The sequence below is a fragment of the Gopherus evgoodei genome, chromosome 3 (genome assembly GCF_007399415.2).
Source record: "Gopherus evgoodei ecotype Sinaloan lineage chromosome 3, rGopEvg1_v1.p, whole genome shotgun sequence".
NCBI classification, from domain to species: Eukaryota; Metazoa; Chordata; order Testudines; family Testudinidae; genus Gopherus; species Gopherus evgoodei.
In genome coordinates, this window is record NC_044324.1 from 60,600,482 (window position 1) to 60,615,985 (window position 15,504).

The window sequence follows — 15,504 nt, forward strand, 5'->3', positions numbered from 1 at the left end:
ATTCATTTTTTTCAAGTGCATCTGGCAATGCATGTTCTAACAAGAGGGAAGGTTTCTTATAATGATCTTGTCTTTACATACATCAGATAAAAGGCAAATTTTAACTTTTGAACTGTATATTTTTACCCAGGTTACAAACAAAAACAACTTCCTCATATAATAGTAACTATGAATTTAAAATGTTCTGCTTGAGAATAATCTGTCAGTAATTACCATGTTGACATTTGCAAGTGTATCCATTGATATGATCTTCACAGGTTGAACCATGTAGACAAGGTGATGAACCACACTCATTAACTTCTATTTCACAAAACTGACCAGAAAATCCAGGGTGACACCTGAAACAAACAACATTCCATAGTGATATACTGCACCTGTTCCATTATATGTATTATATTCTCTGTAGAAATAATTCATATAATGTATTGACATTTACACTGGCAGGGCACAAGTGCACATATGAAATTTTTCTTTTGACTAGTTTCTGTTGTACCTTAAGATTTCACCATTAAATCGGTAGTGATCTTCTTGTGGTTTCCTGATATCTCAATACCTCTTCAAATTGTTATCTAAACTCAAGTTAGTTCAAAAGTAAATCTAATGGGCTTTGCTTTCAGTTTATTGGCTTTAAAAAGGTGGGTAAACAAATACTTGAAAAAAATCCTCTTCTTAATATGCTCTTGAGAAGAGCTCCTTCTACTAAAGTATGGTTTATTTAGCCAAGTAATAAGTCTAGACGTTATCTATGGTGAAATGTATCTCCACTAGAGATAACTAGAGCAAAAAGACTAAGGACTAGTAACCATGATTTGACTGTTGTTGTCAGGTGTATCTAATAATAGCTGTGTCTCAAAAAAATTTCCAGTATGTTTCAGTAGGTTTTCTGGATTTGACTTTTGTTTAAATCAAACCTGATTGTATGATCCTTTACCAACACCAAGATAGTCCCTAATAATTTCAACAATAGCTTGAAAATCATGAATTCTCAGCTACTCATGGTATTTGGCTGTGGTCCACTGCATTCTACCGAAGACATATTCGGGCAGATATTTTTTTTCAAACTAGCAAAAAGAGGGTGTGAAAATTGCCTTTTTCAGTTTGCATGTTTGGCTCATCTGGATATGCATCATGCTTATATGTTTTTGGAATTCAGGTCAACCTAAATCTGAAACCTAAAGCAAATATGAACCTAACCTAGACAGATTTCTTATTTTCCTAATGAAACAGATGTATTTCACTGGTGAGATTGCCTGTGGCTCTCTCATCCTTTGGGCATGTGCACACATATGCATCTGCACACACACACATGACAGAACTTTTATTCACTCACAGGACCCCACTTCTCTCAAAACGCCACTCCTAAGAGTAGGCCCAAGCTCCTTACTTATTGTTAGATGATTCAGATGCAGGTAATGGCCCACAGCAACTTCTACCAAAGTCTTTGCAGGCAACCTATGGGACCATTCCCTAGGAAAGTGAGCAAGAAGTCCTTATGTCCTTCCATCCTATTCAGGAAGCACCTTCTAGAAAGTAGGCAGCCTCTTCACCCCTCTGTTCCTCATTCAAAAGCAGCAGTGTGGGAAACAAACTTTCTTGCTCAAGCTACTGCCTGTAATTTTTTTCTTCTTATGTCAAAGATGCCCAATCCACTACTACTATTAAGTAAGTCCTTTGTGTAATCAGAGCAGGTAGAAGTGTGGGCAGAAGCTTTCCTTCCCAGCTGTCCCAAAAATACTAGATAGAAAGACAAAGCATAAGAATCACCAACCCAGATCAGACTGAGATTCCAGCTAGTCTAATATTCAGTCTCTGAGAGTGGCTAGTGTCAGTTGTTTCACAAGGAAGTGAAATAAAACCCAAAATAGGCATATCTAAAATAAAGTGAGAAAAGAAAATTTTTCCTAACAATCTTTGGTTAGTGGCTGGCTTATGCCCTGAAGCATGAGAATATATATCCCTTCTAAATTACCTTATCTAAAAATAACTGTGGATTTTCTAAATATCCGGAGCAAAGATAGATGGAAGAAGCAGGCCACCTGGCCACTCTTAAATAGCTGTAAGAGGAGGTTATAGGCCACCAACCTACTGCTCCCCTAGATAACTAAGGCTATATCCACACTTGCAACTGTACAAAGTTACATATGAATTGTTGTGCCATAACCCCCAACTGTCTCCATATGAAGCCTTGAAGCATGTTCCTGAAGGAGAGCACACAGAGAGTAACATAGTACGCATGAGGAGTGTGGGTATATATACACCTCTACTGTGGCATAGCCTTGTACCCTTCTGCAATGCAGTATGGATGGGGGCAAGGCATATATACGAGGTCATGAGTATCAATAGTCCTCCAGGGCCACTCCCATAATGCACTGAACAGTTTGCTGTCTGAACCTTACCCAAACGTATAAAGGTCCCCTGCCAGAGGACATGTGCTCAGCAGTTCCGAACAGTTCATTGGGAATGCAGGGATCATGTTCTAAGAGCTGCCATCTCATCTCTGAGCACATGCAGGTGCTCATCAATGTGTGGTCAAAGTTCATCATCCTCCATAACTTTGCCCAGACTGGCAGGAACATACAGCTCTACTGGGAGATTTCACAGAGGCTGAAGGAGGCTGGCATTCATGAGACTCTGTCCCAGTGCCAGGAGCACATGAAGCTCCTGAGGTCCCATACCAGAGTGCGACGTACTCAAAACAGTCACTCTGGGATGCCTCGCACAGTCCCATGCTACGATGAACTGGACTGGGTGCTCTCCCAGCCTGTAAATACATAGCCTGAAGTGACTCATGAGTTCCTCCTCAACCCCACTGGCCTCATAATATGATTGGATGCTGATGAGGGGCAGGGCACTAAGGAAGCCCGGGGAGACCCACGGAAAGAGGGGCATAAGATTCTGCACCTCTACTCAGCGGACCTGGTCAACACTGGAAGGAAGTCAACACTGAGGAGGACCCAGAGTTGCTGCAGAAAGCAGAACACAAGGTTTGTATGTTTTGACAATGGACATCTCCCTTCCTGCCCCCACCCCTGGAAATATTCCATCTTGCTCTAGTGATACATACTTAAAGCTGGCTCCCATCCCATACCATCCCACCCTCCACCCTGACATGGTCCCTGAGCAACATATTGCAGTAAATCAGTGATTTTATTGAAAACCATTGTCATGCACGTAACAGCAGAAGCTATAGGAAAAATTTTAAGGAGCAGTCACTGTGCCCCTGTGTCTGGGCATTTCTTGAGTAGCACTTTGGTAGCAATAGTCCCTGGGCATGTGAGGTAGGGAGAAAGGGCGGGAGAGAGAAGGATTGCAAAAGGCACCAGTGGAGAAAGAACAGTTTAATGGTTGTTCAAAGACCCAAAAGCACTGCTCTCCCATTCTTGCTTCCCCTTAGGTACAGGAGCTATGTGGAAGGGAGTTGGGGATGGTTGCTAGCTTGGACACAGGCTCACCTAGGTCCAAGAAGAGACAAGGTGAGTGAGGTAGGACCTGTCACACTATCTGCAGTGACTCACAACTGTGAGTGCCTACCTCAAGGCAGACTGTCAGAAACAGGGCAGACACTCCAAACTGGTGGTGTTTCTAAATTAGATTTCACCAAGCCAGAACCACACATGGATTCCTGGATCACAATACCAGTCGTACCATGGAGTCACAGACAGTCCCCTTAGATGCTCCAGTCTACCTTGCTGCCCAGACAATGGTCACTTATACCAAAGATCACATCACATTTCAGTTGCTTCCAGTCCCAAGTGACCAGTCACTTACCCCAGATCAAGTGGTATTCTAGATCTTACGTCAAGGACAATGCTGGGAGCCAATTCTATAATAAATTAAGTTAAGGTTTATTAGCTATAAAAAGGAAGTAAGGGTTATTGAGAGGTTAAAGCAGGTAAAATATATGTACAGGTGAGTCACAGTCTATAATTCGGAATGGTAGCAGAGATGTGGTAATCTGACAGGGCTACCCAGAATAACTCTGGGGATCTTCATCTTCTCATTCAATTATTCTGCCCTGTTAGAATCCAAACAGTACAGAGATGAAGGATCTTTCCTTCAGTCCATTCCTGTAGCTTCTTTTGACAGAAAATAAGCTGATAGTGTCTCTACTCATGTGAGTTTTTCCTTTGCTGACAGCGAGTGAGGAATGCATTGAGAGTCTTTGACCTCCTAACATCACACACAATGACCACCTGTTTAGAAATTACCACTTCTTTCTCCTTTGATGGGTTATTTAGTTACAGAAGTAAACACATGTAAATGTTTGCTATTATTTTTTAACAGGATACGGATAAGTGACAACAATGCATGTAACATCTCATTAATTTTCATGAAGTTGAAACTCCAAATACACTCTTATACATTTAACAATTATTTTGATCTATACTAATACACAAGTGAATTGACCTCAGGCTTTGGCATGAGGTGGCACCTGGTCTGCCAGCACCAAAGGAGTAATTGTTGCCTCTCTGATATCCTGGGACCTAAATGGCTAGAACAACACTGCATATATCAATGTGTGAATCTTGATAAGTTTCAGGTTCACATAGAAACCTGAGACTAGGCAAACTTCTGTTTTTGTAAAGCCCTCATGTCTAAACCATCACTGATTGGGAAGTACTTGTGACAATGTACCCCATAAGGCTTTATGGGGTAGGGGTGCTTATAAATGTATGTATGATATAACTGGAATAGAGTTTTGCTGCATATGCCATGTAACATATCTATGTGAAGGTTATGATCTACTAGTTATGTTCATCCTAGTTGTATGCAGGCACCATTTGTGTGTTCAAAGTTATGAACATTGGTTGTATAATTGCTTGATTTCTAAGTAGCCTAAGAACATTTGGTCACTTCTTGGGAAAGGAATGTGCTCAGTAAAGAAACATTTAACAGACAAAAGAGCTTGGAAGACTCCAATCCACATAAGAAGTCTACCTGAGGACATTTAAGGTAGCATGTTGGTAATGACTGCTGCCTGCAAGTCCTGAGTCATGCATGGGCATGTGACTTGCCCATGTGATTTCAAATCTCCATTATGTGACTGGATTCTACACAGGGTGAGGAGGAGCCTTCTATCCACAAGAGAGAGTCTATTTAAACCACTGGGAGACCCCTCCATTTGGTCTTCAGCTGGCTAAAGAAGGAGCCTCTCCACCCCCCCAGGATACTTAAAGGAAACTGGAACAAAGGACAGTAACTACAGGAGGTGTGAGTAATTGCTCGACCCAGACTAAAAGGAGATTAGCCTGTAAAAGGAAGCATTCTGGAACTGGTGAGGATCCTATCTGTATATAGTTTGATTAGACATAGATTTATGCATTTTATTTTAATTTGCTTGGTAACTTACTTTGTTCTGTCTGTTACTACTTGGAAACACTTAGATCCTACTTTTTGTATTTAATAAAATCACTTTTTACTTATTAATTAACTCAGAGTACGTATTAATACCTGGGGGGGGCAAACAAATGTGCATATCTCTCTATCAGTGTTATAGAGGGCGAACAATTTATGAGTTTACCCTGCATAACGGATTTATTTGGGTTCAGACCCCATTGGGTTTAGACCCCATCTGGGTGCTAAAGACAAGCCCACTTCTGTGAGCTGTTTTTGGGTAAACCTGCAGCTTTGTGGCAGGTACTTCAGATTCTGGATCTTTGCTGAAGTAGATAAGAATGTCTGGCTCAGCAAGACAGGGTGCTGAAGTCCTGAGCTGGCAGGGAAAACAGAGATAGAATTTGCCTAGACACATGGGTTGGCAGCTCCCAGGGGGGTTTCTGTGATCCAACCCATCACAGTACTGATATGTGATTTACCAGTTCTTGGATTAATAGTCTGTAAAATGAATGAAAGATCACAAATGATTAACAATAAATGAACTTTTGGTCTCTTAGGACTAGCAAAATCTGCTATGCCATTCTCATTAAAATTAATGGTCCTCAGCATCTCTGAAAATCAAGTAACTTATTCAGGTGCCTAAATATGGTTCTATGAACACAATTTTACAGCTATAATTTGTACACAGGAGTGCCTAATGCTGGAGGAAGAAGAATCTTTGATAAACCTGTACATTTTACACTTTTAAAAGCATGTCAGCCACATTATGATGTGGAATAAAAGTGGAAAACATATAAGAAGCAAATACAATTTGCCCTCATTCACCCTACTGAGATGGAAAAAAAATTATATATACCCATGAAAGCACTCAGACGCCCTGAAAATCAAATCCCACAGAAATCAGTGTGCACAGAAAACCATTTTCTTTTCTTTTGTTGTTAAATTAGACAATCATTTAATTTAAAAGCTATTTAATGCCAAAAAAAGTCTTGTTGGAAATTTTCTTATTAATGTTATAGTGTTCAATTTTCTTGTGATTAGATAGCATAACTATGTATGAATACAGTCCAATAATCACAGAGTGGGAGCTGCACTACAAAATGACTCTGGTCAGTTGCAAAACAGCTAGGATTAAATACATTTGCTCTGAGTGTTTACAAATCATAAGAAACAGTGCACCTTTATTATTAGAAGCTTTCCTAAGATAACCATCTTGCAAGTTGGAATAAAATGCACATTTCCTGAGAATGCTAATAAAGTTATTGTAATTATTGGTACTATTCTGTACTCCAACCCCATAGGGTGACAGTAGCATGCCCGCTGTACTGCATCTCAGAGTACCATAGGTGCTTCAGCAGCTAGGCCTTGTAGACACTAGCCCTAGTTGGTCTCAATAACCACTCAAGACACTTGGCAAGGGGAAAGATTTTTACGAGGGCTAGCAGGAAAGGGGAAATGTTTCAAATACTGTAGGTACAGAGGCTGAAGCAGTTACAGTTCAAAATCAGCAACAGCAGTTCTCGTTTGGGTCCCTGGAACAGTCCAACTGAGAGTCAGGGCTCTTCAGGCTTAATGCCTGGGTGCCCTCTCCAGCCCAGTCTCTATTCAAACAAAAAAAACATTTGTGGGTATTCAAGTCAGGCTCAGTCATTCTCTCTCTCTCTCTCTCATTAGACTCATAGACTCTCGGACTGGAAGGGACCTCCAGAGGTCATCGAGTCCAGTCCCCTGCCCTCATGGCAGGACCAAATACTGTCTAGACCATCCCTAATAGACATAGGTCCCTTTGCACTGGTTTCCTGCCCAGTCACTGCTTCTCTCCAATAAGTCCCACCCAGACTTGCACCCAGCTGTCATGTCTGGCACTCACAGCTCCTTCCAGATGAGGCTTTATCTACAGTTCCTAGGGTTTGTCTGTAGCTTCCTACTGCCATGTGGTTCCCACTCCCAAACAGACCCCAGACACTTTCTGGTTCAGAACTTTTCCACATACCAGGTCAGGGGAAGGAGAAGTGCAGTGAGGAGGAGGCTGATAGGAAACATAATCCCTTGTTAATATGGAAGACCTTCAGATATTTAGCCATATTAGCATGAAAAGAGCTGTAACCAAGACACTTTTTTTATTTTAAAAGTCTGGTACAATGCATTTGGTATCATGTTTTTGTATTAGACCTAAACAGTGTGCTAAGTTTCAAAACTTGTTTACAAAATTTCCGCGATAATGCAAATCTGTATTAGACAGTGGTCATACTTATAAATTGTTTTTGCTAAACAGGTAAATTTACCTTTTTTGGTATTCTCCGAAAGAATTACAGAACGTACCGCAAATACTGATGCAACTTCCTTATCTAAGGCAAAATTAGCCCAAATTTAAGGTTGTACAAATCCTGTTTCAAAACTGATTTACTGTGGTTGCATTTAAAAATCCAGGATTTCTACACTGTAGTATGTAACATGCCACAATTTTCCCTTACAGCTAGAAAAGAAAATAATTGTCCTGTGTTGCATTTGTTGGGAAATGTTGGCTTTTTTCACAGTGATTGCTCTAAATTATGCTATAGAGTAAGCCCAAAACAGCAAATAGTAAATTTGTGACATTTTAGTAATATAGACATTAGAGATGGGGGAAAAAAGACTGTCAGATTAACATATTCATCCTCTTGTAAGCATGGAGTATATTCATGATATACGTCATGTATCCAATCTTAAATAAAGATTGCATTTAGTCCTGGCCATAATGTCAAAAAGAGAATTAGACCCAGAACCTTCACATTGGCCAAAAGCAGAAGAGTAATTCTCTCTGTAATTCTCTGGAAAAGAAAAACAACTCATAACTAATACATTAGTGTGTATATTTGAATTTAAGAAATGATTTTGGTATTGTTTATATTCTGATACTTTATTTCTCTCTAGATTTTCAGTGTCTTCGATGGGGCTTACAAAAATGCTGATTTAACTGTTCTAACCCCAGCCCACTTAAACAAACTGTACATTATGATGTGATCACTTTTTGTAATATTAAATTTTATAATTAGCAAGTATAAGTAGAATTATAAAATTCAGCTCCAGTGATAAACTAATTTTAGATGATTTGCACAGTTAGCTCAAATCCTTTTTGAAAATATTTTTTATGAGCAACTCAGGTCTTAAGAGCTTTGCACTTCATAAAGGAAATATAATTCTTTCAGTGGCTCATCACTGGGATGATGTTTATGTTGGGAGATTTTAATGAAAGCGTCATCTATAGGTGAAGAATTTCATCATGCCAGGACTGATTGAAATACTGTATACTGATTTAATATTTAATAAAAAATAATGCTTTTAGAAATAAATCTGACTTTAGCACAAGTAACTACTACATCTTATTTAATGAAAAAAGTTTGAGATTTTTAACTTACAAAAGCTGCCAACATGAGATTTGATGTTTCAGTACTAAAATGAAGCAAAAGATCATGTTCATTTCTTGTTCAAAATATGTTTAGAATCTAATCTAGTCTTCGCAGTGAGGACCACAAAGCCCTTTTCTTTCTGCTAGTTATTTCTGATTTTTCTGTTCCCTCCCATCCTCCAGCAACTGCTGAACTGATACAGTGCACTACCTCCTGTCAGTCATTAACAGGAACTGTTGCCTTAATTTGTTGCAGGCACATATAGTACCAGGACAAAATATTCCACTGATGAGGACAGGCAGGAGAATAAAGTTCACAACCAGGGTTTCAAAGTGAGAATCTGCGGCTTGATTAGCTTTTAAAAACAAACCTCTCCCCAAAACACCAGGATAGTTATTTGGGTCTATTTTTGGGTTCAATGGTCTCATGACTACAGTGATCAGAGACCCTGTTTTTAAAGAGACAGTCCATTATTTAAGCCCTCTGGCAGGTGTCCCAACTTTTTCTTAAAAACAAGCTAATTGACCCATATTTTCTGTCTTCACTCCCATCAGTACTGGCAGGTCCAGCTGCTGGCTGAGTCTCTGCTGGCCAGCCACCCATCCACCAGTGGTGAGTGGGGGGTCCAGAGGCCGATGAAGGGGGTGGATGTGCAAGGCTTGTGGTGGGGCAAAGATGCAGCACGCAGGTCCAGCCACTCCCCAGCTAGTCCGTCAGCACAGCCCCCGCTGCATGCCAGCTCTCAGCCAGCAGGGTTCCACCATCTGTGCCATTTCTGGCCAGTACTGGCTGCATGCTGAAAGCTGCGGTGGCCAGTCAGTGCAGGCAGGTGCCAGACTGTGGTTGGTTACATGTCGCCTCTGCTGCCCATTCATCAGCCCTTTAAATGCTTCCCCTCTATCTTTCCTCTTCCTGCTTTGCCCCTTCACCCCACAGCCCCTCTGCTGCTCCATATCCCCCACAGTGAGTCACTTTCTACTTCCAGTGCCGTGCAGAGAACCAGCTCCTGCTGGGAGCACTCATCTCACCAGAAGCCCAGCTGGCAGGCTCCTTCCTCCCTGCACTACCTTTGGCTGGGCTGGCACTCCGGAGAAAGCCCAAGACCCTCTGGTCCGGGGCACTGGCCAGTAGGAGCTGAGCCCTGAATATGCCAAAGCCCCACACAGTGCTGGCACAGGGAAGCTAAGCTCTGGAGTGATGTGGGGGGAAGTGTTTTCCAGTCTGTTCATGCCCTGAACCTGCAGGCTCCACAGCAGACCCTGGGGCAGTGGCTTAGCACTCTCTTTGCCTGCCTCCCACCCAGGTCCTGCCCCTCTGTCCCCTAGGCACCTCTTCTGCTGAGCCACCTCTCTCGCTGAAGCTTCTGCAGTCAGGTTTCCTGGGTCCTGGTGCACAATGCATCCTTAGGGATTAATTCCTTGCTGCCTGCGCTGTAGCCCAGGAACAGGAGGTGGCTGGGTTATATTGGTGGCCAGCAGCAGCCTGGAGGTGTTAGCTGCCTTTTGACACTGTGCAGGCAGGAAAGGACAAGTTGCTTCCAACCACATGGGAGTGGTGGGTAGGGGAAGAGATGAGCTCTGCATAGATGCAGGCCACGTCATCCCTTTCCCCCCACTCCTCCTCTGTGTCTGGAAGCAGGTCCCATCCCTTGCCTCCCACCCAGTGCAGAAAGGCTGCTGCTGGCCACATTCTGATGTGAACCCTGGCAGAAATCTGGAAAGGGGGGGCCATGTGACATGGGAGAGGCGGGTCTGTCCCGGGGGCCCAGCCAGACATGGAGGGTGGAGAGTGCTGGGCAGGGAGGGTCGGGTCGATCAGTCACCTCCTCTGTGAGAGAGAGATGTAGGGGAGTGTGTGTGTGTGTGTGTGTGTGTGTGTGTGTGTGTGTGTGTGTGTGTGTGTGTGTGTGTGTGTGTGTGACCCCTCTCTGTCTGAACCCTAAAGCCTTAAAGATAAGAATGTAAATAAAAAGAATCCAACTACACAGTATTTCTTTTAACAGGGAATGAGCCAACTTGATGTTAATTTGAACATTTGTACAACTGATTTCCATTGAACTTGCTTAAATACGAGTAATTTTACCAGGTATCCCATATTCAGAATAGGGAAATATGGTCAATCTACTCATGACAAATAACCAATTTTCAGGGCTGGCCCCCATCAGCCTAATCTCTAGGATTCAGATCACCACTAAAATGTCTTGCCTTCCCTTTCCCCCACAAAAGGAATAAGGATACAATAAAGGTTATGTCAGTTTGCAAAGACTTAAGGCCTCCTCTTCTTCCTCCAGGCTAGTAGGGTTCACCATTATCTCTCAGGTCTCATATTTATCTCTGGGAGCTGGTCCCCTGGAGCCTGTCATCCACACTGGACACCAGTCATAAATTGCAATGAAATTACAAACTCAATTTACAAACTTACAGCTTTTTAAAATCTGTCCTTACTCCCTATTAACCTAAAGCTGGGCCTGCTTGGAAGGTGAGAAGGTATTAGTCTCAGCCAAGTCATGATCTCCCTAGGTGTTCCTGGCAGGAAGAAGAAGGAAGGTTTGAAGAGCCCAGCCTGATTCCTTCCCACCTCTCCTTCCCACCCCCAGGGGTGTCATTCACTTGCTAGTGTGATTCAACCACTCTGCCCTTGAGCTGGGGAGCAACATTGATGTAGTGTGGCCAGCTCTCATGATTTTATGAGTGCTAAAATATTGTGTGTGTTTCATAGAATCATAGATTATCAAGGTTAGAAGGGACCTCAGGAGGTCATCTAGTCCAACCCCCTGCTCAAAGCAGGACCAATTCCCAACTAAATCATCCCAGCCACGGCTTTGTCAAGCCTGACCTTAAAAACCTCTAAGGAAGGAGATTCCACCACCTCCCTAGGTAACTCATTCCAGTGCTTCACTACCCTCTGAGTGAAAAAGTTTTTCCTAATATCCAACTTAAATCTTCTCCACTGTAACTTGAGACCATTACTCCTTGTTCTGTCATCAGGTACCACTGAAAACAGTCTAGATCCATCCTCTTTGGACTCCCCTTTCAGGTAGCTGAAAGCAGCTATCAAATCCCCCCTCATCCTTCTCTTCTGCAGACTAAACAATCCCAGTTACCTCAGCCTCTCCTCATAAGTCATGTGCTCCAGCCCCCTAATCATTTTTGCTGCCAATTTTTCCTCATCCTTCTTGTAGCGTGGGGCCCAAAACTGGACACAGTACTCCAGATGAAGCCTCACCAATGTAGAATAGAGAGGAATGATCACATCCCTCGATCTGCTGGCAATGCCCCTACTTATACAGCCCAAAATGCCGTTAGCCTTCTTGGCAACAAGGGCATACCATTGACAAGGGCGTATCCAGCTTCTCGTCCACTGTAACTCCTAGGTCCTTTTCTGCAGAACTGCTTCCTAGCCATTCAGTCCCTAGTCTGTAACAGTGCATGGGATTCTTCCTTCCTAAGTGCAGGACTCTGCACTTGTCCTTGTTGAACCTCATCAGGTTTCTTTTGGCCCAGTCCTCTTATTTGTCTAGGTCTCTCTGTATCCTATCCCTACCCTCCAGCATATCTACCACTCCTCCAAGTTTAGTGTCATCTGCAAACTTGCTGAGAGTGCAGTCCACGCCATCCTCCAGATCATTAATGAAGATATTGAACAAAACCAGCCCCAGGACCGACCCTTGGGGCACTCCACTTGAAACCAGCTGCCAAATAAACATGGAGCCGTTGATCACTATCCGTTGAGCCGTACCATCTAGCCAGCTTTCTATCCACCTTATAGTCCAATCATCCAGCCCATACTTCAACTTGTTTATTGAAGCCCCAGCTGCTGAAACCATGTCATTAAGAATTTCAGCTTTCATTTTTTTTAAAAAGGAAGTTTCTAATCCTCATAATTGTCAAAAAATCTTGAAAATATGACCCAAGTGCTCTCCAAAGGCTCAGAAACTAAAAGACAAATGGAATATGTCTGTCTTAAATGTCATAAAACCCTCTGTATATATAGTCTGTATTCCAGTGCTTTTTTCCACTTATTCAAGATCAAGAGTTCTGAGATATGTGCAACTTTCATCTAATGCCTATTTGTGTACAATGAGTTAATGTTAAAACCATGTCTAGAGCCCTGCACAGATACAAAAATGTGGAGCTGCATCCAGTCTGCATCCACCAGGATCAACCCATGATCCGACCCATGATCCACTAGCTAGCTTTTACCTCTATCCACATCCGCAGCAGCAAGTCATCTCATGTGGGCTAGGGAGAAATGGGGAGGGAGCAGAGATGAGCAAGTGGGGGAGGTGGGATCTTGCAAGGAAGGGGCAGAGCAAGGGCAGGGGCTGGGTGGTGCTGGGGCTGGGTCTTGAGGAGAAGGGGCAATGGGGGGGAATACAAGGAAGGGGTGTCACATCACATGCTACTCCCGGGGGCTCATGAGTGACCGCACCTGGCAGCAGCAGTGCTGGATAAAGGGGTAGGGCTCCAGGGCCCCTGCTTGCTCCAATCCCATAGCTGGGGGGGGGGCATGCTGCCCAGGAAGCGGTGGGCCGGGAGCACGGCCAGTGCTACTGGGCCGGGCCACAGTGGGGACACTGTCACTGCCTTTGGGGTCCAAGCCGCTGGACAGGAAGCAGTGCGGTGAACATATGCCCGACTCCAGTCTGCCACCCAGCCGCCCATGCTGCTTCCCTCAGGCTGCCTGAATCAGATGCCAAGGGCCAGGCATCACTGGTAACAAAGGCAGGGCTTCTTCCTGACCAGTTTCTCCCTTGTCACAGTAACATTGTTTCTGCTTTGCACTGGCTGCTGAGCTCCATTGGTGGATGCATTTAGGGAAGTGCAGGAAATAGTTCACCTATTTTACATGCCTCCCTGTTCATCAGCACTGTAGTTGAGAAGCAGCAGATCTTTAGAACCCTGCACAGTTGTATCCACATCTGCTACACTATCTGCAAAAATGGTTCTCAGATATCCATGGATATGAAGTGGATATCCACAGATTTGCAGGGCTCTAACCATGTCTGCACTGCAGAACTTACAGTATCAATGCAGCTGTGCCACTGTAAGATCTCTCATGTAGCTGCTCTATGCCGACAGGAGAGAGCTCGTCCGTCGACATAATTAGACCACCCCCATTGAGTGGCAGTAACGATGTTGGTGGGAGAGTGTCTCCCACCGACATAGCGCTGTCCGCACCGGTGCTTCTGTCATTGTAACTTATGTCGATATAGGGCGTGTGTGTTTTTTTTACACCCATGAGCAACATAAGTTATACCAACAAAAGTCCTAGTACAGACATGGGCTTAGGAATAATTAATTGTTTAGGGCTCTATTCATCAGAATATTTGTCACCTACAGGTCACAGACCTGATTCAGGAGAGCAGGCTCCATCTTCCTACTTGGGGCAGAAGAATTTCCACTTTCTCATTCCCAGGGCTGCCCAGAGGATTCAAAGGGCCTGGGGCAAAGCAATTTCAGGGGCCCCTTCCATAAGAAAAAGTTGTAATACTATAGAATACTATATTCTCAAGGGGGCCCCTCAAGGGCCCGGGGCCTGGGGCAAATTGCCGACTTGCCGCCCCCCATCTGGGCAGCCCTGCTTATTCCTGCTGACACAGAAACTTTGAACCAATCTCTTCATCCCAAGGACTTATTAGGTAGACAGTTTACTGAGTATTAATAACAGGGACATTTCTATTAATCTGATCATCTTGCTTAAGCATACAAACTGCCAAATAATCCCTGAAAGACCCAAATTATGTTTCAAAACTTGTAAAAAGAGGGAGAATGTTAAGTCAAGAACATTCTGCCATTGGTCTAACAGCATAAGAACTTGCCTTTTTTAAAATTATGTATGTTTCCATTTTCTGTTTTGACCATCAAATAAACCAACCCATCTGATGTGCTTGGCATATGGAAGATATTTATTCCAGACTAAGGCTAGATGAACTCCTTGCCCTCCAGCCCCCACTATTTTTCCATACACAGGGCTAAAGTTAGATCTTCCTGAATATAGGAATCCCTGTGCATCCTCAAGTGAATGAGATCATTAAGATGACCTTGAAAAAGCAGGAAGCCCATGGGAGTTGCACTGGCTGTGACATGCATTGTTTTGGAACTGGCAGCGTTGAAGTCTGTAACACTTCATAAGCAGCACAGCTGGGAACAAATGCAAGAGAAAAGTTTTAGTGAATCAAAATACTGAACATTTAGAAATACTGGTAATATATAAGCATAATTTAGATACTCTACTTCAGAAATTTATTCTGATGACATAATACTTTTCATACATAGAGTATTATGTAAAAGGGAAATTAAAACATAACACTTACAACTTCACTTCTAATTCTAGAACAGCTCTCTTTCTTCCTCCTCCACTTTTGTAAGTTATTTTTAATGTACTTGTGATGGAGTATAACAACCCAGAACTGGGCCAATGGGGGCTGACCAACTGTAGAATCATAGAAGGTTAGGGTTTTTGGAAGAGACCTCATGAGGTCATCTAGTCCAACCCCTGCTCAAAGCAGGACCAACACTAACCAAATCATCCCAGCCAGGGCTTTGTCAAGCTGGACCTTGAAAACCTCTAAGGGGAGATTCCACCACCTCCCTAGGTAATCCATTCCAGTGCTTCACTACCCTCCTAGTGAAATAGTGTTTCCTAATATCCAGACTAGACCTCCCCCACTGCAACTTGAGACCTTTACTCCTAGTTCTGTCATCTGCCACCAGCAAGAACAGCTGAGCTCCATCTTCTTTGGAACCCCCCTTTAGGTAGTTGAAGGCTGCTATCA

General features: G+C 43.3%; 1 protein-coding gene across 1 annotated transcript in view; it reads right to left on the reverse strand.

Moving 5' to 3' along the window:
* The window catches only part of EYS (eyes shut homolog), a 1,559,204-nt gene that overhangs the window by 693,938 nt on the left and 849,762 nt on the right, over positions 1–15,504 (reverse strand). The window contains 1 exon segment of the mRNA XM_030558318.1: positions 214–338. Coding sequence (XP_030414178.1) covers positions 214–338 — 125 coding nt within the window.